Source organism: Pholcus phalangioides, unplaced genomic scaffold (genome assembly GCF_987345545.1).
Source record: "Pholcus phalangioides strain wild (caught in Gottingen) unplaced genomic scaffold, Ppha-v1.0 ptg000037l_1, whole genome shotgun sequence".
Lineage (NCBI taxonomy): Eukaryota > Metazoa > Arthropoda > Arachnida > Araneae > Pholcidae > Pholcus > Pholcus phalangioides.
Genome location: NW_028301624.1, coordinates 1,229,911 through 1,254,782, shown reverse-complemented (window position 1 = coordinate 1,254,782; position 24,872 = coordinate 1,229,911). Strand labels below are relative to the sequence as shown.

The 24,872-nt window shown below is 37.5% G+C and overlaps 1 protein-coding gene across 1 annotated transcript in view; it reads right to left on the bottom strand.

Moving 5' to 3' along the window:
• MAN1 (LEM domain-containing inner nuclear membrane protein MAN1) overlaps positions 1–24,248 on the bottom strand; it is a 50,320-nt gene extending 26,072 nt beyond the window's left edge. The window contains exons 1-5 of the mRNA XM_089253388.1: positions 22,963–24,248; positions 14,031–14,225; positions 9,071–9,105; positions 6,709–6,793; positions 5,508–5,590 (exon numbers count right to left, since the gene is read on the bottom strand). Coding sequence (XP_089109514.1) covers positions 5,508–5,590; positions 6,709–6,793; positions 9,071–9,105; positions 14,031–14,225; positions 22,963–23,713 — 1,149 coding nt within the window. The 5' untranslated portion in view covers positions 23,714–24,248. The remainder of the gene's footprint in view (positions 1–5,507; positions 5,591–6,708; positions 6,794–9,070; positions 9,106–14,030; positions 14,226–22,962) is intronic.
• Between the last annotated feature and the right edge of the window lie 624 nt (positions 24,249–24,872).

The following is a 24,872-nucleotide window of genomic DNA, read 5'->3' as shown; positions in this document are numbered from 1 at the left end:
TTTACTCCTTTACCCAGAAACACAGGGGTGGGAAGTGACAAAGTCCATTTCGGAGCAGCAAAATTCAGGATTCTGAGCAGTTTTGGAGCAGCAAATTCAGCAGATATTTATTGGAGCAGGGAAATTAACAAGAATATTTTCGTTAACCCTCCTCCCTTTTCAAAATAAAACTGCACTGTCTTTTGTTATCAAAAATCTTTTCATCAGCTTGTTTTTGGTGTTTCAGGCTTTTGACACATCGTTTGAAAGAGAGGCTGTCATAAAATTTTTCACACCAGTCTATTTAAGATGATTTTTGCTTACTGAGGGCACTATTTGCTGTCTTGAACAGCAGCACTTCAAATGAGCAAAAAAAATTCTATAACTTTTTTATACTCGGAAAGAAATTGTTGCAAAAGGGGGGAGAATTTCGGAAGAATCAACACGACCTTTGGCGATTAAGTACTTATTATTTGGCGAGATTGGTGATCTGACACTCGTTATTCGGCAGTTTCTAAATTAACATTCGTAATTTCTGCTGCTTCCAGTGGCGACTTTTTTTTAAACGGCAACTGACTCGCATTTGCACTTTAAAGCTTTTTTTTTTTTTTTGAAGCCGAGCACAACTCAGGTCTATCGCCATGGGCAATTTACTACCTAGTGAGTTGTGCCGGAAGTGTAAGTATGTGTACCTAACAGTCTGAGTGCGTATTTAGTGTTGTGTATGATTTTTTAGTGCTGCCATCTATATCTCAGAAGTGAAGTGAGTGTAGTGTAATGACTGAATATTTATACTGTTTGTAGGACTGTCGCTCTCTGTGGCGAGACTTTTTAACGGAGAGATCGGCTTGCATTTGCGCCTTGAAGTTGGGAACCACAGAAAACCCACTTCAGCCGACCACCACTGTGGTGACGATGGGGCTCGAACCCGGGTCCCCGCGACACGAGTCCGTCATTATGACCACTCGACCACCACAGCGGCGCACTTTAAAGCTGAAAGACTATTGCAAACTATCTTCAGTTGCACAATCACGGATATTATCGCGGTTTCACGATGGAAAGGCCGATAGTTTAAATAAGGCGTACAGTGGAATATATATAAAACACGCTCTTAGAAAGAATCGTTTCACGGTAAGCAGGAACAAAAAAATTTTGGCGACCTTTAAGAAATTCTGGGCATACGAAGCAAAATTAGCTATTTGGCGCAGAAAAATACGAAACCACTATTGGAGCAGGATGGCGCAAGATGTTAATTTTGGCGCAGTGTTCCTACCCCTGGAAAAAGTATAATTTTGGCCTTCCCCCCGTAATTTTTAACAGAAAAAGAGACTCAGCGGCCTTGCCCGGTAAATTTCCCATGAACCTTGTAAGCACCAACGTGGCGACTTTTTTTCGAGCCAAGGAATCGCCGTTTTGCGGTAGTCAATTCAAGATGGCTGACGAAGGGCACATAAAAAATTACAAAAAAATATATAATTTATAATATGAATTAACCTAATATGCGAAAATCGATAGAAATATATCGGGAAATACGGAAAATTAGGATGAAATGAACACAAAAATTGAATCAACAACATACGGGGTTTATAAATGCGGTTGATACAGAGTTTATGGATGCTGCTGTCAGGGCTACCTATTTTAGCGCGAAAACAAGTCGCCACGTTAGCGCTGACTCCTCCCGTAACTTTCAACGAACAAAAATAGTGAATTCGTCCCCATCCGGGACACCCGATTTACCATGGCCGTAATACAATTGTTTTTTATGGAGGGGAAACGTAATTTTACTGCCCCTTGACTGTGAAATTCGATAATTTTGCAAAGGAATTTTTATTGCCTTTTCTTAAATATACCATTCCATCAAAAACGCCGTCCAAGGCATTGTTTTCTCCCCCCCCCCCCGCTTTTGGATCTGATCACGGTATGTAGCAATCCGGGTCGCAAGTACGAACGAAAATTTACTATCGCTCGGGGCCGGTATCCACTCTTTTTAACAGAAAATGAGTAAACTCGGCACCTTTCCTCGTTCAACACCCGTGGAACCAGACCCCCGCCCTCTCCTATTGCGGTCATAACAGACTCGAGACAAACGTTTTAATAACTTCCGAGGTCTAAAAATAAGATTTTTTTACACATCAAGAATGGCGCGCAAGATGTCGATATTTGTTGGGGGGCAGAGCGCACCGACTGAGCTGAAGAAAAACAATGATCAGAAGTTCATTTTAAACTCTTTTTCCGTAAAAGTTGCAAAAACAAAAAACAAGATCATTTTCGTTCATCAAAAATACGGCCGGCAATCAAAAGGGAGAAACAAATCGAATCCCGACATACATCCATACGGAAAAAACAGACATCTCACCTATAAAGAAAAAACCAGTCTATATATCCGTGCTCCCGTGAGAGTACGCCGCCGCCGATTTGCATACAGCGTCGGAACAACCGGTTCCCGCACGTGCATGGAGAGAAAAAAAAAGGAAAACAATCCAACAATATTAAGTAACAATCAGTATCGTGAAGATGCTCTAAATTAAGTTACGGCCCGGGAATAAAAAAAATTAATATTAGGCCCTTTAAATTAGGAAAAAAATGTGAAGTAGGGGCCAAAGGCGCGCTCGGTGTGTGCCCATCGTTAAATCCGCCTCTAGTTACGGCTCCCATGCACGTTAACTGAGTTTTTATCAGCCTGATGACAAATTTTCATCTGATTTGGAAACCCTTGTGTTAAACTAAATGTTGAATTGCAGGATTCTGTGATCTTTTCATAAATAGTTCTCCTTTCGATCAAATTTGGGGGTACGGTTTCTTGCTCAGATTTAAATCCAGTTAGAAAAATAGTACGAATTTTATTTGTCGATAGATCGCGATTTTCAATCGGATGATTTTTTTTTTATTGTAAGTAAATTCAAAATACATGCGAGCTTCTTTAACCTTGGCCAGCTACAAGAGTATTCTCCAAAGCGTATTAATACGCTTAATACGTATTAATAATACGCGTCTTTAATACGCGCTTTGGTATTCTCCCGCTGCGCGTAAGTTAGCTTCTGCACGGGCTCTCTAATCGTCATTTCAAATAACATTTAAAAAAATTAACAAAAGTAACAATAGAACAAACAACAAATGTAACTTGCTCGATGCTCCAAGAAAGGAATTCGGCCCTTAGGACTAAAATTTTTTAAAACAAATAAAATAAAGGATCAATTTTAAAATAAGATGTAAATAAAAGAACGAGTGAGCACGTGGGGAAATAAGAAAGAATGGTAGTATGGGGGGGGGGGGGAAATTTTTTGTTGTAAGTACGCCTTTTATGCTAGTTTTTTTTTTCCGACCGGCTTTTCCATAAAATGACGATTCTTTAACCAAGGAGCTTTCTTTTTCCAAGCGCCTTGAAATCAAGTTATGCTGACGTCACACGGTATGCTCCCGGGTAGAACTCCTTAATACACGATAGGTATATGAAGGCGTCTTACTCCCGGGAAGATAAGATGCCTTCGATAGTAGTTCAATGAAGGGAGGGAGAAAATTAGCGATATTGAACAGGTAAAGTTCCTCCTTGAAGAAAAGAAAAACACTGACAGCAGAAAAGCGCGCGAGACCGAGGTTTTTTTGCTAAAAAAGTGGAAAAAGTGACCTGGGCCTGAAAATACGTAATAAAAGTGACCAGTTTCTAAAAAAGTGACTTTTAGTGAAAAAAGTGACCCGTGCCGAGCCCTGGACTCATCAAAATTCAATTATTTAACACATTGATATATCAAGGAAACATTTTCTAGATATTAGTGCCAAGATTTAACATCAATCTTTCATCAGCCTGTATGAAAGTCAAATACATAAATGCATTTCCTGACAAATTACATAATTCAAAAAAGAGAAGAGCCAACCCTCTCAAGACGGCTTTAGCATCAGAAAGAATCACATTACCCCCCCCCCCCCCTCCATCATATATACAGAAAATGCCTGATGCAGATGAAACATTTTAAAATCAAACTTCATCTGAACCAATGGCTCTTCTATCATCAAAGAATCTATTTACAGTGATGAAATCACAAAAGCCTGCATTCTTCCATGAAAAGATGAGTTTAAATTTTTCAAAAAAAACTAAGCCGCATCAGCAGCAACACTCCAGTGTTCAAGCCGCACCAGTAAAATTCTGAGATTTGTTTACACCATAAGTAATACGATGAAACACTAACAATATAGTTTTATTAAACTTTTCATATTCCTACACTTCTTTATAAACTGATAAAGATTATAAACTGTAATATAAACTGATACATATTCATTAATTTCCTGGTTACATTTTCAGCTAGATGTGATGCACCAAAAATAACATTTTCTTCTGCAAATAATTTGCAGAGATGGAATAATGAATTCCAGATTTTTTTCCCCAAAATTTTTCTGCAATTATTTTTGCCCTTACCCCTGATTTTGCACCTCTTCTATAGCGCCTTTGAGAGGAGTTTCATTACAGAGATAAAAAGCACGCTAAAAGCCAGTCACTTGGAGGACAGTTTGACCATCAGACTGGTTAAACAAGTGATGGTACTAAGATAATATGGATAAGGCAAACTATCTGTAGATAGAAAAAGATGTGCACACAGGCCATTACTTGGAGTTCCATAAGATTGTACGTATTGTATGTATTCTAATTACGTGAGGTACCTTCTTTGACAAGAATGTCGGTGATTCAGTTCGAAGAAACGCCTGTCTGAAGCAATATTGAAGTCACTAAATTGTCAAGTAAACATAGAAATAAATACTTCTCTATTTTTGACCAAATAATCATTTTGTTTAGGAGAGGAACTCCTTCAGTAAATATGACACAATATGAACCCGATTTTCGAATGACATACTTTTGCTATTTGGAATTATTAGGATTTTCATAGTTTGGTGAAATGAAAATTCAAGGTGACATTGTGAGTTGGCATCAACTTTGAAAAAGTTTTGTCACAGTGAGCACTGAACATGAAATATGCATTCAGATGCAAATATAGAGTTCACAACAGGCAACTTGCCTTGGCAACTAGGTGGAAAGAAAAAAAATTCCCACTCCAAACTTTAAGAGCAATTAGTGTGTTCAAAAAGTCAGTATGATGAGAACATAGTAAATCATTTTCATCCCTAGAAACAGTGAATGTAAATTATTTGTTTAATCAGAATATCTGTGGTTGGAATGAATAGCTCGAATAATGAATTAAATTTAATACACGATAGTTTTACCTTGTCTGTCAGGGTTGCACAAAATGACGACAGGCCAGCTGTTGGCCACCTCTGATATAAAGGAACCAGGGAGAAATATAATGAGCACTGAAATGTTACATATAGTATAGTAATTTCTGATTACATCGTACATGTCAGGATACATCTAATTTCATCTAGTTCAAATGTTACTTTTAGAACCATTATATTTTTTAACAGCGGGTTCCTATAAAAGTTGCAAAGTATCTAAATACATGTTATAGCAAAGCATTGTAATGAAAAAGTACTGTATACATAATAAATTAGTAGCATTTTTCTTTCATATATATTTTACTGACCTCTAATACTTGTTGCAAGGAGTTCTTCGCCTCAGATACTAACACGCTGCGGTTCTCTCTGCCAGACTGACACTCGTATTCACCTGAAAAAATTTACAAAGGATTCAGTTTTTACCTAAAATTCTAGTTTGCCTGCATTTGATTCAGACACAGAACCATTTTATTATTATTAAATATTTTCATATGACTCTCTATAAGCACTTTATTCACGATAACACTACAACATAAGCTCATCTGTTTTTAACTGACCTTAAATAAAACTGTAATTGAGATGAAAGTACATTTGCCAGAAATCTTCTAACAGTGGTTTCATCAAAATAAAAATAATGAGAGATGGGGAATTTCTTTGAATAAAAACAAAAAGTTTTGATAGTTAAATAAAGTTTGAATTAACTCCTCTATTATGATCACCTTCATCAACTTTTTTGGCGTTTATGAGGACTACATTTTTACGCACAATCATGTACACTCTATTCAATATTTTAAGACGAGTTGAACAGAATCAGGGGTCTGTCCTGAGCAGTGTAATCTGAAAATATATTTCTGAAGAGTAATTTATCTCCTCTCTAAAATTTTAAGGTGTATTTTCATAAAAAAAAGAGACATTCTTTTTACACTCTCCTCAAAATTCTTCCAGATTGTTCTGCAGTAGCACTAATTGTTCTGTGACATCACAGATTTCAGCATATTCTGCTTTGAGGATAATGTGAATGAGTATTTCCACTCCTCAACAAAATTTGAAAGAGTAAAATTGAATTTTGATGCATGAATCACAAACCTAGATGCATATTGGCAAACACTATTAAAATTTTTTTTTACAGAGTCCTGCGTTTGTAAAAATTATCTATAATTTCATGGAAGGTAAGTAATTTTATGAGAAGTGAAACGATTAAGTTAATTTCGTACAAAAGAAATTAAATTTCAAATTTAAGGTTAGATTAATTTTTATTTTGTGAAAGGTCCATTTTTCAAATTTAGAACAGTGCAGAGGGTCCAGAAAACAAACTCAAATTTCAGCTGAACAGACCTGAGAATAATCTAAATAAGCATGGTTTGTAAGGTTTAGGGCAGTATGTTTTCCCTTGTGACCTGAACAGTCCAAACCCTCCAACTTAAAACAATACGTGGAAAATGGTTACGTATGTAAAAACCATTGGCCCTGTCCAAAACCCAAAGTCTGTAAAGAAATATAATTACTTACCTGCAGCAGTAGACAAGACATGATAGAGTTCGTGGGAAACCCCAAGTACAGCAGAGAAGTGATCACGCGGAATACAGTTATCATCCTGAAATTAACAAATACAGATTTAAAAAATAATAATAATTGATATGCATAAGCACATGAGAAAAGTTGATAAATGTATCAATAGAGAGTTCGAACTCATTATAAATGAACTTGGGGGGGGGGGAGCCAATTACAAGCAAACAAAGTAAAATTGAAACAGACAGGACCAGGGCGATTATTATTTCACATTAACCAGATTTCATGCTATAATTTCATGCTATACCAAAATTGAAAAGAAATCTTTTACTTTGACAAAACCAAGCATCTGTTTTGTGTAAAACAATATTCTATGTTCACCAGATTCAACAGTATTTGCTTTGAGAAGACATTTCTTTTCTCAGTCAACAACATATCTAGGAACAATTTTTTTTGGATATAAATGCTGGGACCAACTTTTGAAAGAAAAATTGATGGTATCCACCAGACACTGAACACTGATCCTCTCGCTCTCCGGACAAGTATACTAACTAAATACTATACCATACATAGAGACACAACTTTCTTTTCCTTTATAACATATATGGTAGCATGGTGCATAGATCGGAGAGATCACAGAATCCCCAACTTCAGAAATGCACCCCCCCCCCGGTAGTACCATTCTAATTTCAAGATTTAGTTGTTGTCATGTGTGATTTACCTTCACTTTGAATCTACCCTACTTCGAATGAATACACTTTTTTACCTGCTCTGATTGGGATTTCATAGCTGCCACACACACAGCTTTTGAGAAGGAGAATTAGAGACGTTTTTGTGCGGATCCAAATTCCATACAAAAATATAAAAGGATTTTTGTAAAAAATATAGGGATTTTTCCCTCTTTGCAAATAACATAACATCGCGCAACCTATAGCTTATTAGAGCCAAGTCGCCAACATGTAGGGTGTATAGGCCATTACTGCTCTCAAACTCATCATGTCAACAAAAAAAATCACCATTTGGGCTGAAACAGAACATAGACTCAACGAGATACATGGTAAAAGCAGATACAAGTCCTCTCGCAAATTTCAGATGTCGAAAGGCCGAACTGGAGCTGGCTGTTTGGCAAATTTTGCCTTTTCCTCCCAAAATACGCATATATATATTTTTGTGATTTGACACAATAATGGCAATTCACGTTGCATTTATGACATTTTAGGAATTAAAAATGAAAGCAACTGTCTTTTTTCTGGATAAATTCTTTGAGAATAATTTTTCCCTACAAAAGTAGGGATTTTTTTACGATCACAATCGATATTCGAGAGATATAAGAATTTTTCAGGAGTTTGAGAGGGAGATAGAATAGAAATTTGTGAGCCTCTTGATCAACTCAGGAGACTCGGCAGCTATGATATTTGAATGTACAGTTAAACTTTTTGGTTATTCTAAGTCTTTGGGACTAGCCTAGATCAGTAAATTGAAATTTCCAGATAATGTTATCTCTGACATCAAAGGTCTAGTACCCCATCTATACAAGAGCCAAATGTGGCCTTTGAAAGCAGCCCCCCCCCCCCCACTAAAAGAAGGAATTAAGGAGTTTGCAATCTGCAAAGTGTAGCCATTTCGCACATCTGGCCTCAAGACTGAAAAAGTTGTGTCCCCCCCCCCCCAATCTATACAGGCTGTAAATTTAAAAATATTTTGAAAAGACAAAGAGACAGAACTCTAATGATTTTTAAAGTAGATTCTGTTTTGACCACACAATTCCTTGTGAGTATCTCTGTTGCTTATTTGCACCATTAAAGCCTTTTCATATTCTTCCCTATTATCATTTTCATTGCCATTCAAACTTGATAATAATTTCTAAGGGGAAACTATAACTTAGGAAAATGGATGTGAGTTAACAGAATTCTGGATAAATGTGGGTCAAATAATTGAGGTTTCGCTACACACGCAAAGACATATTAACTGACCATAATATTTACAACAGTCCCCCCCCCCCAACCTTTACGTACCTACAACAAGCACGCGAGCAACATACGAAAGAGTGACCTAGAAAGCGATGGACTAGTTTGGTGAGTGAACTGGAGAGTTTGCTAGCATGTAAATGGCCAAAAAATACCTAAAGAGTTTGCAAGCAACCAAAAGAATGACTTTGAGACAGGCATATTTACAGGGGCATGTGCTTTAGCCTGCGGTGGAAAAGTTACAGACTGAGTGGTCAAGAAAATTAGATTAGAATGGGGGAAGGGCAGCAAAATTTCACTAGCCCACGGGTAGCAAAATCATAAATCTGCCTCAGTTTGTGATGACATATGGTAAAAATTCATTAGAATAAAACATCTTTTTTTCCAATACGTACCTTCACACCATCAGGACATACATGTGATTCCAAATCTATAATAAGATTAAAAACCTAATTAATAATACAAAAAAAGATTAAGTTTTTTTATAGTAATTCACAAATAAATTTTATAGAATTTTTCCACTCTTGAAAAATATTGATAATTGTATATACATACAGGGCGTCCATAATTAAAAGACCCTATTTTAAAGTACCCTACAGGCGAAACCAGTCATCAGAAAAGTGTGAAATTTTGTGGAAGACTTCATGAAGTGATGGGAATTTGTTTCGGGGAAAAAATTAGTTGCACATATCGCCACCAGAGTTCACTTTGAATACTCGTAGTAAACATGCAAATTTATGTGATCATACAGCAGCTGTTATAAAACCTAGAAACATTCGCGGAGATTGTTTCTCAATGTACTGGCTGCTCAAAATGACGATAAGTTTACGAGACTTTCTTGGTCAAATTGTTTTACCAAAACAGCAATGCCGCAGTAACTGCTCTACAGAAATATCAGACTTGGAAGAGGATTCGAAAAGATCCAACGAATGTTAAACACCTTCAGAGTATGATAACGAAATTCAAAACCACAGGATCATTGGCTGTTCATCATGGTGGAAGAGGAAGAAAACCTGTTTCTATAGATGCAGTACAGGAGGTTTCGCTTCAGGTGGAAAAGGACAGAGCTTCAAATTCTCATGGTAGCACTAGTGTCAGGCATGTAACACAGGCAAAGGATAGGCCACGTTCAACTGCCCATAAGATCATTTGGAACATCCTCCGATATTATCCGTACAAACTTTCACTTGTGCAGTGGTTGCTTCCACACGATTATGACTCTCGACTCCGTTTCTCCCTGCAGTTCCTAGTTCGCATTGAGGTCAATTCAGAATGGCCAACAAAGAAATGTGGGACAGACGAAGCACATTTTCACTTGGAGGGTGCAGTCAATATTCACAACTGCCGAATTTGGGAACCAAAAAATCTGCATGCTATCTTAGAGGTTCCGTTGCATTCAATATAAGTGATGGTATGGTGTAGATTTACTGCATCATTTATTCTTGGTCCCTACTTCTACAAGGAGTTACGTTCTACAGGTCCAATGACATGTTCAATCACAGGGAAACGATATACATTGCTGTTACACAACGAAATTGTTCTGACTCTGCAAGCACGTCACTGCCTTGCAGACACAATCTTTATGCAAGACGGAGCTCCGCCTCACATTGCAGTGTGTGTTAAGAATGTTCGTCAGCTGGCACTTCCCTAATCTATAGCCTCCCCGATCCCCGGACCTTAATCCACACAATTTTTTGCTTTGGGGGTATTTCAAACGTCTGGTAAGTTGTGACAATCCAAGAACTTTAACTGACCTTAAAACCAGCATTTCATGTCACATGCTGAACATTTCCCCGCATACACGTCTGTCAGTTGTGAAACATGCCATCTTGCAATTTCACATGGTATCTGAAAATACTGGCCATCATGTGGAACATGTTTTGTTGCAGTAACAATTGTTGAAATTGTAAACATTTGCCTAAATGTGCCATTTCTTAATAAAATGCCCTCTGGTGGCGATGTGTGTAACTAATTCTTTTTTTCCCTGAAACAAACTCCCATCACTTCATGAAATCGTCCACAAAATTCCACAATTTTCTGATGACTGGTTTCGCCTGTAAGATACTTTAGAAAAATAGAGTCTTTTAATTATGGATGCCCTGTACATTTGTATTATTCATTGAAACATGACTACACAAAAATCACAACCAATTTTTCTTTTTTGGTTTCTAATTTAGATCATTCAACTTGCAATAAGGTCATTTTACACACAGTACAAATACAGCTGACTGTAAAAGTTATTCTATTATGAAAAGCTATTTTTCGCCATGGGATGCTTAAGTGATCTGTAAATGTGCCTTGTGCTGCTCAAGTGATCTGGAACTATGCTGTAGGTCACTTAAGTGATCTGTAAATGTGCCATGAAGTGAGAATGCTGTGAACTACTTAATTGAAGTAATAATAAGCCATGGGCTCCTTAGATGATCTGGAGCAGTGCTCCAAGTTAGTTAACCTTTTGAGCGATTTTTAAAATTCTCCTAATACAAATACAATGCCACAACAGGCAAAATGCCCAACGAGGTGGCTGAGAAAAAGATGTCCATAACAAATATGGATGTCATATATTTCAAAAATACAGCAACCCAATTAAAAATGCAATTAACAAAAATTATAAACAATATATACACATGATGAAATATCATACAATGCCCATAAAGAGTACTTATGGTTGTCTTATTCTAAGAATGGATAGCTTCTCGATTTACCCCAACATGTTTATCGTATTTCTTTTTAAACGTGTCAATTGTGTTACAATTTACTACCTCCGGGGGCAAGCTATACTATTTATTAACAACCCTATTAGAGAAAAATTCCCTTAGACACCATAACCTTGCATTGTCCCTCACAATCGATACTGGTGTCCCCTTGTAAAAGCAGTCGATTGGCGGTGAACTAAAAGTTCATGGTCCATCCTATCCATCCCATTGAAAATTTTGAACACTCCGATCATATCTCCTCGACACTTGCGTTCATCCAATGTAAACATATTCAAAAAATGAAGTCCCTCTTCATAACTCAAGCCCTGTGTGCCAATAAGGACACGCGTAGCTCTTCTCTGCACCCTTCAACCAAGTCTATGTCCCTCTGTAGGCATGGTCTCTAAAACCTAATATCATATTCCAGTCCAGGATGAACTAAGCCTCACAAAAGCGGAAGAATGACTAGGAGAATGCGATGAGAACTTTTTGAAAATGAAACCAAGCATTTCATTTGTTTTTTTCAGCACTACTGAACCATGTTCAGAAAATCTTTTTATTGAGCCGCTCGTCAATGAGAATTCCCAAATCGATCACCCTAGTTACATCCGGGACAGGGTTTAAGCTAGTCACATTTTTTGCAAAAATATGTACAGGAGGTACTAAACGAGAAGATATCCAACCATAAATCATTAGCATTACAGCATTTGCTAAAGTTTACCCACATTTTTGCTAAAGGAATTTTTTATCTCACTTAAACCCTGATTCGAATAGTGACACCATTCAATTTGTAAGAGAAACGTGGGCTGTTCGAGCCAAAATGAGTGACCATGCACTTATCAACGCCAAACCTCATGCTCCATTCATTTTGCCATGTTCCAATCCTGTTCAAGTGGGCCAGGAGCAACTGCCTATCGCTTTGATTCCAGACTACCCCCATTAACTTCATGTCATCTGCAAATTTGCTAGCAATCCCATCGATATCCTGATCGAGTTTATCAATAAAAAGTGAAAAAGTATGGGGGCCAAGGACACTTCCTTGAGGAACTCCACTTATGACGCCTGTCCAACCAGAAAATTTCCCGTCCACCATATCTCATTATGACCTATCTCTTAACCATGATTCTATTCAATTCAGCAAGTTGCCCCCATTCTCGTGTAAACACTTCAAGAGTTTACCATGTTGGACCCGATGGAATTGTAACATGACGTCCTCCGGGTCATGTTTTCCTTAAATAATGTCAAGAGAGTGCTTACCTTTAGAGTTCTTAATCTGTTGGTGCCTCCGGGAAGAGATATCATCTAGTCTCATTGGAGGTTGTGTTCTTCGTATGTTATAAGTTTTATGTTAACATAAGTATTTCGTTTGCCGGCGGATGGCAGCGGACCTCCGTTGGTAAACTTTCCCAATTGTCGTTGGTCGTGTTGGGTGAACCTGGCTAGTTCGCCTGACATGTTGCCAAATGGTAATTTAATGTTTATACTAATATTTCGAAATTATGTGCAAATTATACCGATGTTCTTATTGTTGCGACGGAGTATTTCCGCGGTCCAAGTGGACCAAAATACTTATTCCCCACTAGTGTATATATACAGGTTGTGGTTATTGAACGATCGCTTCATATCTCATCACATCCCGTTGCATTGTTCTTCACCTCACTCGTTTAACGAGTTTGGTGCTCTGATGTTGTAGCACAGAGGTGCCAGTCTTTCATTAGTCAGGTATTATGTAACGTGACTTCATCTAGCCTTAGGCTTGGAAACAAATCTTATCATGATTATCTAATTTTGCATTTGTGTCTCGGCAGGTCCGAACTTTTAATAGTAGTTTTACATATGAGCAACAGCTTGGTTCTTCAAATGCTAGACAGGTGACGTCGGAAAGGTCTCTACCCAGAATTCCTGGTCTAGTTGGAATTGCCAACTAAGTGAAATAGTGCCGACAACGGCTGATCTCAACATCCGCTTCATCGCCGCTTGATTCCCGATCTCCTGCAGCTCTGGCTCCTCGACACCCGCTGCGCTGACATCAGACGATCGTCTCTCCCACAGGCTCACACTTGTTGCTTCGCCAGACTCTTGGTTCCGATGTTGTGCTAGCTCGAGACAGTACACCGAAATAGGAAACATGGCTCCCAGCCGGCTTCACCCATCTCGGGGCCACTGAGGATCGGCCTGTGACGATCTCACCGCAACGGACGTCCACTTCAAATCCGGACTTAGTGTCTCACCTATAACCACATGCCGAAGTTCCGGACCTACCCCAGATAAGTGCAATATATGAAAGTCTCTGTGATACGTTTACATTTTTTTTAACGTCTAACTAAATATTCTTGGGCAAAGTGGATCAACTCTTCTAAATTTTTAATATCGTTGGAAAATTATTTGAATTAATATTGTAAGCATGTTTTACTTTAGTAATTGAATAAATGTCTTGATTTGAATTCTGTTGTCGTTTTATTTCCTTGTGCTGCCAAAAAAAACTTGAGGATAAAAATAAAATCCGAGAGGTAACGTTTAAAGCGGTACAGAATGCCTTCTGGAAATCAAGGTAAACAACATCTACATTTCTGCCCTTGCCCAAGCCTTTGTCATCACAAGCGAAACACTGAACAAAATAAAGTATGCATAAATATGTATATTAAAATTTTGTACTTACGCCTCCTGCTCGCTGCCATTTGAGATTTCTGAACAGCAGACACGTAGAAAAATCCTATCACCATAAAAAAAGCAGCTGTGCCCAAAACCAACATCCAGGAGACGCAATGCGAGTAGTTCGTGGTCTTTCCGGTGCCTTTCCCATTTTGGAACTCACCGTTCAAAATATCCGAGACATAGCCATTGGCATTGTACTCTATAAATTAGAGAGAAAAAAAAATAAAAAATACAAGGTAAGAAAATCGAAATCATCAATATTGCATAAAATACAAATCAATATCATTCATGGATCAGCATAGTCATGAAAACGGCCATAACTGCAAGAATAAACTGAAGGCTTTATTTTATACCGGTGTTTTTCAATCTATGGTTTACAGACAGTACTTAGGTTCACCCTGCCTCATTCAGAAAAATGCGGGAAATTGTGATAACTAGAGACGGGAAATTTAGGCAAAAAAAAAACATAGCATTTTACCTATTTTCAGACTTTGTTTTGTGAAAATGCCTTTTTTCAAATTTTCCTGCCATAAATGCCTATTTAACATTATATTAAGTTTGTTCTTGAATTTCAGAGGCCGTATTCTGTAGAACTTGAATATTTTTAATATTGAGAACTTAAAAAAAAACTCTCATTCCAAAATCTTCAACACTCAGTATTAATTCTTATCAGAAAGCCCTTCTCGTCCTGGCTCTATTTAAATGCAAATAGTCATAAGTGAGTGAGAGATAGGAAAATCGGTGTTGGACATAGAAGTGACACACTTTTCATCTCTGCCATACGTAGCTTTCAGATAGAAACCAACATACCATCGAATTTGCATTAAGATCGTAAGAGTTTTAGACACGAAAGCAACCCACATATAAGAAAAGCCAAAAACAAATTTGAAGTTTGTTTTTCCACTTGCTTCACATGTTTTCCTCATGCATTACACAGCATTATAGTTGGATAGCTGACGAGTCACTGTCCTAATAGCCAATTGGTTGACTCCATGGCTACACCAGAGTGGAAGGTGGGAGCTGATAGGGCTCTAGCCCAAGATCTTGTGTTATTTTGATTTCATTTCTTTACACAAAATAAATGCGCTGCAAACAATTGTAACAATCCGTTTTTAATGTACCATAGACAATACAACTTATCGAATCAGCATTATGCTCCGGACTGTTGAGAGTCACGAACATCCTCTTGCGCTGTCTATACACTTGGCGACTGTTGGCCAGTCTTTGGTGAGCTGCTGCACAATCGTGGTCAGTTATTTTAGATGTGGAAAAATCATCTCCCGAATTTCAGAAATCTTTTTTTTTTAAATGATGCAAACAAATCAAATACATAACTCAATATTTAAAAATTTTGAGAATATATATCATTACCATAAAAATATTTTTTAATATTTTTTTAATGCTATACAGTAAACTCTTGGTAACTCAACCATCATAGATGATTCATTCATTCATTAGTTAGATGCTGAATATGTCATTTGGTTATTATTGTGAGTATCGATGGCCGTGAATGCAATGGCTCCACGCGAACTTCATACTTTAACTTTAAAATAAAAAGTTGAAATTTTCAAAAAAATAGAATCAGGAAAACTCAGAGTGAACTCACTGAAGAATATAGAGTTGCACAGAACCCATTTCAACATTTGCTAAAAATGAGGGAAATTTTTTTTCAGCATTTGAATCTTCTTATAAACCAAGTAGAAAACGCATAAGAAATTAGAATTCAGCGATGTAGAGGAAGCAACTCTTTTGTGGTTCAAATCCCTCAATCTCACCCAATCCCATTATCAGGAACAATAATTCAAGAGAAAGCAAAACATTTCACAAAAAATCTCAATCAAGGAAATTAGGAATTATCCTAAGTATGAAAACCTTTTACAGAAAATTACAGACAAAAAATTTGTGAATTTGTTGATGTTAGAATGGGCGCTAAAAATTTCTGTTTTAGATGCAGTTGAAGTGATTGATTGATTCTGCATGGAACTCGGGCACAAGTGCCACGATTCGGAACTGCTACCATCATGTTGGTTTTTGTTTCGAGTCTTTGGAGAATGATTATTTCTCCAAAGAAAATTAATTAAAATAAAAAGTTTTTTTCTCCTGAAGATTCCTCCCAGATTAAGTGTGAAGAAAGTATAAATAACACTACGGGTGATTGTATCGACGATGAATTTGTGAGTATTGACTCTGATCTTGTAACTTCAGGACTTTTAACAGACAACGATACTCTAGAATCAATCACCTAAAGCAAGTACTTCACGTTTCGTAGAAATAGAATCACAGAAAGTTCAGATGAAGAAGTATCTGCACCATCTCTCCATGATGCATTAAAAACTCTAGATGTCATACGTCACTTCTCCTACACAGTCAGGGAAAAGCTGAACAATCGTGGCATAAACTGAATAGTGTAGAAACATTTTGTTTTCTCTTCAGAAAGAAAAACAAACAAATATACTTGATTATTTTTCATGAGATAATTTTTACGTTTTGATTCTATTTTGAAACAACCCCGAATAAAAATTAATGAGAATTAGCATTTTTATTTAATACAATTGTTAGAATGTATATAAATTACATACACAAAAACGATCACACAAAAATTTAGATCGAAAGCCTGCTAACTCAACATCTGCTTAAGTCGACATGTTTGTCAATACTTTTGGGGTGTCGAGTTACAGAGTCTACTGTAATTTGTGTTATTTTTAATTTCAGCTAACTAATTACATTTTAAGTATTTGATTGAATCAAACTCTGATCTGAGGAACCACAAACACTTTTTCTTTGACATGATATCAAATTAATTTGCTGATAATGAAATTATTATATTATTGAAACAGAAGAATCTGTGAGTGCAGCCAAGATTTTAGCCAATATTTCTACGCTTAATATGGTAGCTTTTAGTTACATTTGCTTCTTTTTTAAGTAGCAAAACAATTGAACATTATTCATTTATTAAATAGCACTGACCTCTTTCATACTACTGGAAAATGAGAATTTCATCTTATTTTAAAGATCATTAGAAAACAGATTATTATTACAAATAATATAATTACAGAATATCAGAAAATACTCAGGGCTCCCACTCAAAAAATTAAAAAAAGTAGGAAAACGCAGGACTAAAAAGTAGGATGGGGAGGGTAACCCTTTTAGACAACATAATCATAGCATAATGAAAAAAAATCCCTAAAAATTTTTTTTTTTATAGCACTATTTCAGTATCCTATAAGATTGACTCAAGCCAAAGCAAAATGACAAATGACTTGGTTACTAAACCAATTTTTGGCTAAAACAGTGTACTAGCAACCCCCAAAGCAGAATATGCCAAAATGTGCGACGTACGTTGCAGAACAACCAGTGCTGTTGCAGAAAAATCTGGAAGAATTTTAAGAAAAGTGTAGAAAAACGCTATTCTGTATATTCAAATTTTTACCGCAGAACATTTTCAGTCAGCTGAGGGCTCGTTGCAGAACATCGCAAAACATTCTGCTTTGGGGCTAGCAACCACAGATAACTCTTCGCTGTCTCTCCTCATATATATATAACTTTTTTTTTTTTTTGTAGTCTTCCAAAGTGGAGTTTGTCAACTCTCTTCAACAATGCACAGCAATTTTTCAAGACATACTTTTGTTAAGAATGACGCTCCTTTGAGACCACTTTCAAAAGCAGTGCAAAATGTGTAAATTACATGATCCGATATAAATAAGGCAAGAATACCCAGATAGTTTTACTGCATTGTCCATCCTTTTTTAAAGGGATTTGTTCACATTTTACTGTTCAATGCCAGTGTAATCATTTTTGACAAATGAAGAACTTCCATTTCTAGCTCTTCGCTGAGCATTGCTAACATCATTTATGCCCCTTCATGCCTTAAAAATACAGAAGACAACTGAATGCTATTGGGTAGCATCAGAATCACCAAACCTAGAATATAGGCCTATGTATGCAACTGCTTTGTAATGCAAACATGTTGTTTCACCTATTTGCACCATAATTTTAAATGATGAATGTTAGTTACATGAAGTAATAAATACAAAATTATTTTTCCCATCCAGAGAGATGTTTTTAATCACTACTATACTTGTTGAACCCTCAAACTAAGCAAATGAAAAATTAATCAATCAAATGGTCCACATACAAACCCCCCAAATAACCTTAAAAACGATACAATTTCTGCTTTGGCGGAAATCATTAATTGCAATCTCCAACATTTGCAATATTTGGTAATATATCAATGATTCCCTTCTCAATTAAAATCAATTACACAAATTTTATTGATAGGATTTGGTAAAAAAGTAGGAAAAGTAGGACATTTTACCAAAAAGTAGGAAAAGTAGAACGAGTGGGAGCCCTGACTACTATAGAAATCCTCATTTTCCTCACCGCAGTGCAACATTGAAAAACAAAAGTGTTTTAAATGTTATATGCTGTAATCGATTTCTCAGCTTAGAAAGAATGAATGCAAAAAAGGTGAGGAAATTCTTTTGAGTTCTGCAGAACCTGAAAAGGTGCTTGAAGCATTTTGACATATCTACCAAGTCCATCAGGTGTGTCTCTGACAAGCATATGTTTTTTAAAAACGCGGTTGCATTCACTTTGCCCAAGTGTGCCTTCTAACCATGCAGAAAACCTGTTTCAAATGTCCAGGTCGATATCAATTTTGACCATTTTGAGTGGTTTACTATAGCCCAGTGGTTCTAAACAGCCGGGCAGCTGCTCAGTACCAGGCCTGACATCATTCATACTGGACTGCAAGTGGCTGGCCGTTTCCTTTCCTCCACATTCATTTTCTGTTATTTGTATGTTTGACCAGGCTTTCCACTTACAAAAATGAATGAAGCGGGACTGCAGACTTCCAAAGGCGGAGAACCACTGCTATTTAGAAGACACTTCAAATGGTCGAAAGAAACTGCAGGCATTTTTCCATTATTAATTTCTGACCGAGTACTTTCTCACAGAGATGTCATAGTATCATGCCACCCTCTTCCCACAGCAGGCAAAGTCGCAATGAATAGAGAGCAAGGGGGAGGGGGTCAATGAATCACTGCACTGTGTTTACTGTTTTTCCATTCAAAATTACGGGGGAGGGGTCAAAACAGACTCTGGTCCCTGGTGACTGAGCAAATTTTTATTTCTAGTTGCAGCTCTGACAGTAGGTTTTACAACTACTGGGCTATACAAATTCACTTGATTATCTTGATATTATCTATTTATTGAGAGAAACATTTATAATTAATACTTAATCAGTTTCAAGACCATATTCGATCACATATAGATGGCTAAAACCACTTTTTGCCAGTGTCCGGGTCAAAATGTCAGCCACTCCCTTCCCACCATATAAACAATAATCTCAATTTAAATACTCATACTCCATTTCTTCAGTCATTAATTTGATTGAGTTATTGAGGCTGTATCATGTAACTACTTTTCAAAGAATTAATGGGGAAAAAATCTTAAGTTTTGACCACTTGAAGTGGAAACTGGCCGAAACTAATATCGAACAAATCTGATTAAAATCGATACAACTCTGTTGAAGACCCATGCATTACGAAACCCCTCGCAGTGACACTAACAGAGGTTGGCGACGCCCCTAGAAGCCACAACGCACATGTTGAGAATCGCTGGCAGAGTTGTTAGGATTAAATCTATCGAGACTGATTCCACTTCTTTATACAAGAGGCAGGCCCTTAAATCCCCGGTCCCCAATATTAATGTTGTACTTGGGTTCAGCTTTTCCTGGGGTTTATTCAAATTAGTTGTAACTGTAATCGGGTTTAGCTGTCGTGTTTATACAATTTAATTGTATAGTATTTAATTTTAATTTTCTTGTGCCGAATTGGTTTAAATTATTGTACTGATAATGAGATTTTCTTATAAGTGTTTTATTCAGGAGTTCAAAATAAAGCAGCCAGGTGCTTCAGTCAAATATTTTAGAGGGATTTAAAGAGGGTATAACAAAAAATCGCTACTGACTCATGAAAGTACGACCTTAGAGAAAACTGCCATTTTTTCCATGAATCTGTAGGTCTACGTTTCACGAGGTGCATCTTCCAGATGTCGAGTTTAATTTTGGGAATAAACATAGCTGTAAATCGTGGAGAGTCTTTAATGGGTGCACCTGCATACAATTCCATGTTTTGTGAAATTGGAATTATTTGTGTCCTTTTAATTTGGCACCTGCTTGAGTGGGTCTGTCCCACATCTATAGTTTCGGTACTTCTTTTACTTTTTCTGTCATTAATTTGAGTTATTAAGGCTGTATCATGTAACTACTTTTCAAAGAATTAAAAGGAAAACTTTTTCCACATTACTTGAATTTCCTTTGTAAAGCATATGAAGGATACATCACCAGAAGGAGCATCTCGCCCCTGACGATGTTCCAGGAAGAGGCCACCTATGCTCTTTAGTTTTAGTTCCTCTTTTTCTCTGTCTGGTTTTATGTGTGTGCTTGTTGTAGATAGGTACGGTCACGTAGAATCATCCTCCTTACATAGATGAATTAAACATCAGTTAATTGTTATATATGGGTACAGGTGCTGTATAATCCAGACCGCCAAATCCAATATAATCCAGATCACCAAGGGCGCTATAAGTCGCCAACGCCGGTGCTCTCAGTTTTGTCGATCGGGGCTCTCACTTGTTTTGCCGGGTTGTCATTGTTCTAGATTGTTCCTCTGTAGCTTCCATTACCCATCCATTACAGATGGCGCTTAAAGCGCGGGTGATTCAAACGGATAACAGCGTTTTTTCTCTTTGTGCAGTAGCGCCGTTGTCTTGGATTATTCCCGATGCGATTACCTTCCGTTAGTTGTTTTTAACGTGTCTTTTCAAATGTTTGAATAGTGATTTAGTTTTTTTCGTTCCGAGCGTTAGGATTACATTTTCGTCGACCGGTAAGGTTGTATCCTTTTTATTTATTTTTCTTATTAATATTCGTTATTTTATTTAATTTCCGTTATTTATTTAAAAGAATCTGGATACCCGGAAATAGTCCGGGTTTTAAATTTTTTTATACCTAGAATATGCTTATTTATACAACATGCATGACCGTTATTTATTTAAAAGAATCTGGATAACCGGAAAAAGTCCGGGTTTTAAATTTGTTTATACCTAGAATATACTTATTTATACAACATGCAGGACCGTTGTTTATTTAAATATACTATTATATTTCATGATATTTTTCATATTTGAATGGGTTTTTATTATTGTTTTCCTTGCTGGCGATTTTTTTTTTTCGGCGTCCGCAGTGTCTAACGGCCTTGGCGACTTTTGGTCGGGTCGTCTGACATGTTTGGCGCCAAAAAAAAAAAAGTCACTAGAAATCGCAAATCTCTGGATTATACAGCACCTGTTCCGATTTGCCAAAGGCAATTGCATGTTATTGTCAGGGTCAGAGGTAGCGGCAAAAAGAAACACAATTTTCTGTTATTACATGAAGTCTTTTATTAAACGGGCGGCAGTTTTGGCGACAGTCAAAGGTGGTTCTAGGGCTTGAACAGGTCAGGTTCTTGGGATGAATTTTAGGCTGGATGAAAATTGGTTAGCTGTAGGTGAATAGGAATAAAATGAACCAATGAAGGAAAGGGCTAATTTTTCTGCAAAGAGGAATATTAAGTTAGGAGTTGAAAAAGTTTGAGGAATCAAAGTTTAATTAGAAGAGTGAGAAGATTGGTTTTGAGCGAAAGAAATTTGTGCTCTCGTGACGGAGTAAGAGGAATGTAAGGATTAGCCTGACAAAAGAAATAGACCGAAACCAAAAGATCAAGGGAGTGGTAAGTCTGGAATATCCGTACTCTATTTTTAGTTCTCCCTCTTACACATATTTTGAGAATGATAAATCACAAATCTTAACATCATTAATGTTGTCCTAAACCTTTAATGTCATTAATATTCATTCAGGGTGTTATCGCCTCGTCTAACAAGTGCAGCAGAATAAAATAAATATTCATGCATTTTAATTTGAGTTGTGGTTGATTGCTTCAGCGTTTCACTCGGGTATTATATGGTAGAGAAAATGGGATAACTACATGTTTGGGGGAAAATATTGTGGCCACAATGCACTCCTTGTTGCAAGCACCGTAACAATGGTTATTTTTTTTTACATTATCAATTTATTATAGAAGCGCCCGTACAAACTTCTGGCATTTGGGCCCAATGAAAATCCCAGCCTAGGGGGTCAAGGAAACCCCCCTTTTAATACTGAAGCTAATCACATTCATTAGAAGAACCAAACAAAAGAAATACAAAAAGCGCTTTGAGAAAGAATTTCAAAAAATTCCAGGGCTTCGGATTATCCAGAACCTTGAACTTTGGAGACTTTACTGTAGTTACAAATGAAGTTGAGTGATTGAAAAAATTCACTCACAACATAAAAAAGTGATTTCATATTCTCCCATAAGTAACCTCAGCGAATAGAACCCTAGAATACTAACTCTTCGTCTCAAACATAGACGTACAAACAGTTAACATGGGGTTTTTATTTCAGTTAGTGTTCTAAAGTTAAAAAAGTTTGCTCAACAGTATTTTGTGAATTTACTTCTGCGAATGTATTCATGAATTTACTGTGAATGTATTTGTGAATTTACCCTCTGAATCGGGTGGAGTAATTAAATCGTGTTCACTCACAACAACGGAAAAAAGTGTTTTCATATCTTCCCGTAAGTAACTGTACCGAATAGTGCCAAAACAGGTCGAATGATTGAAAAACTTTGCTAAACAAAGGTAATCAGTGTTTTGTGATTTCTTTTTTTTCAAATTACCGAACATGTTATGACTACTTTGACCAGAAATTTTGCTCAATCTCAAATGGCATATCTTGGAGGTCTATACTTAAACATTCAGATAACACTTTAAAACTGTGACGCGAGGTTATGGCGTAATGCCACTGAACTTAAAAAAAACATATACAAATAAATTTGAAAGAAAAAAATTGGTACCTTTCGAGCTTTTGATGTTATTGTACAGAGATGTGCTTGATTTCCGATTAGAGATCCTCCTTGACCATTCGATTTGTTGCTTCTGGTTTAAGTCGTCTCCGTTGGGAGTACTCGAAGCGAACGATCTACCAGTCTTTCTAAAAATACCAGAGTCTTCCCCATCCTCGACATGATGATGATGATTCTGCGACGGCGCAGACTTGTTACCGCGGCTCTTCAAAGTCCTCTGTGAACTCGGATACAACTCTGAAGAATCATAATCCGAGTCTGAAGTTTCAACGTCGAAACTAGACCTCAGTTCTCTCTTTGCCGTAGTCGACGAGGGAGAACACAAACTTCTCCTAAGCTTGTTACCGAATCTACTGACCGTCGAGGACGACGTCGATGGTGGACTCTCACTCGTTGGGTTCAATCGTGGCGAAAACCTTGGCGGTGGTAGTGGCGGCGTTGGTAGGGGCTTCTTGAAGACATCATGGGACGACGGATCCTTACCAGTCGCCATCATCATAGATGCTGTTGTTCGGTGATTGTGGCGCTTTTTCCTGGAGGGGCTCTTGGAACCCACGAAATTCTCGACCTCGCTATCATCTGAGCTGAACGCTGACAGCGGTGTCATCAGTGACGGGTTGTTGTTGACAGAGTTGAGCTTCTTGACATACAGCCGCCTAGTCGTGGCAGTGATGGGCCCCACTTCGACGCCACACAACTGAAGTTTACGCCGGAGTTCGTCATCGCTCAGTAGAGACGCCATCTACGTTCAGCAAGTGAAACAACACTTTCCCTTCAGACCACAATGAGATTCCTTTCCAATGATTACGGTGATCTTTTAGAATTGAGACACTCGTAATCGAGTCGATACAATTCACCGAATCACGTGCAACTTTTCACACCAATGAATAACATTTCATCCAATTACAATAGCTTGAAATCGCATTTACGCACAAACACACTCATATACATACAAACAATCTTCTATATCTTCCCCCGGACAACTTGTATTTTGAATGGCGCTTTCTCAATTTTTAAATGTGAAAAAAAAATAACAATAATGAAGTCGAGTTCAGTGGAGAATCATCACAAATGGAAACGAATGCTTCAAATGCTTTTCCGCGAATTCAGAAAGAAATCATGAAGGGCGTTGAAATCGCGACGAAAAAATCTCCGGCAACGAAATCCGCGTCGACGAATCCGCTACGAAAAGCCAAATTGGAAATCTTCACCTTCCTGGGAACCATATTAGAATTCCAGCACAGCGGAGTCAATGGGGGGAAAAAAAGAGGAGGACCAGACGAGATGCGATGCTCCTGTCGCCTTATCATATTCCGCCCACATCAATTCACTCGTCAAAAGTGTTCGAATATCACAAATTGGTAGCATGACTATATTCCGGCGACTCGAAAACGGGTCATGTTGCGAAATACAATAAATCCTCGGTTTACGAGCGTTTTTGGTTTACGAGCATGCAAGCCAGGGGAAAAAATTAGACGAAATCCGAAAAATAACGATAAAGAAATGGAGAAATCTATGGTCACACATATAAGCACCGGAACCTAGGACATTTGAGCCCCCCCCCCCAACCAATAATTTTCAAAAGGGGCCATTCAAGTATTACGTAAGCAGATTTTTAGCCGATGCTGACGTAATACTTGAATGACCCCAGCTATATTAAAGATCTTAAGTCACTTTGCCCCAAAGACTTTCAGAAATCATTGCAAAATGCACCTTCTCTCTCCAGCGTACGCGTGCGAGTCCCTTGTACAGGGCGTTCTGTTAATGGATCGACAAACTCAGAGGGTTGTTAGTAGACATCAAGAGGAACAAAAATTGCAATGGAAAATGGTATCGCAAACCACGGTTGCGAGGATGAAAATCGCGAAAAACGCATGAAGGCACTTATATACCCAAGGAGG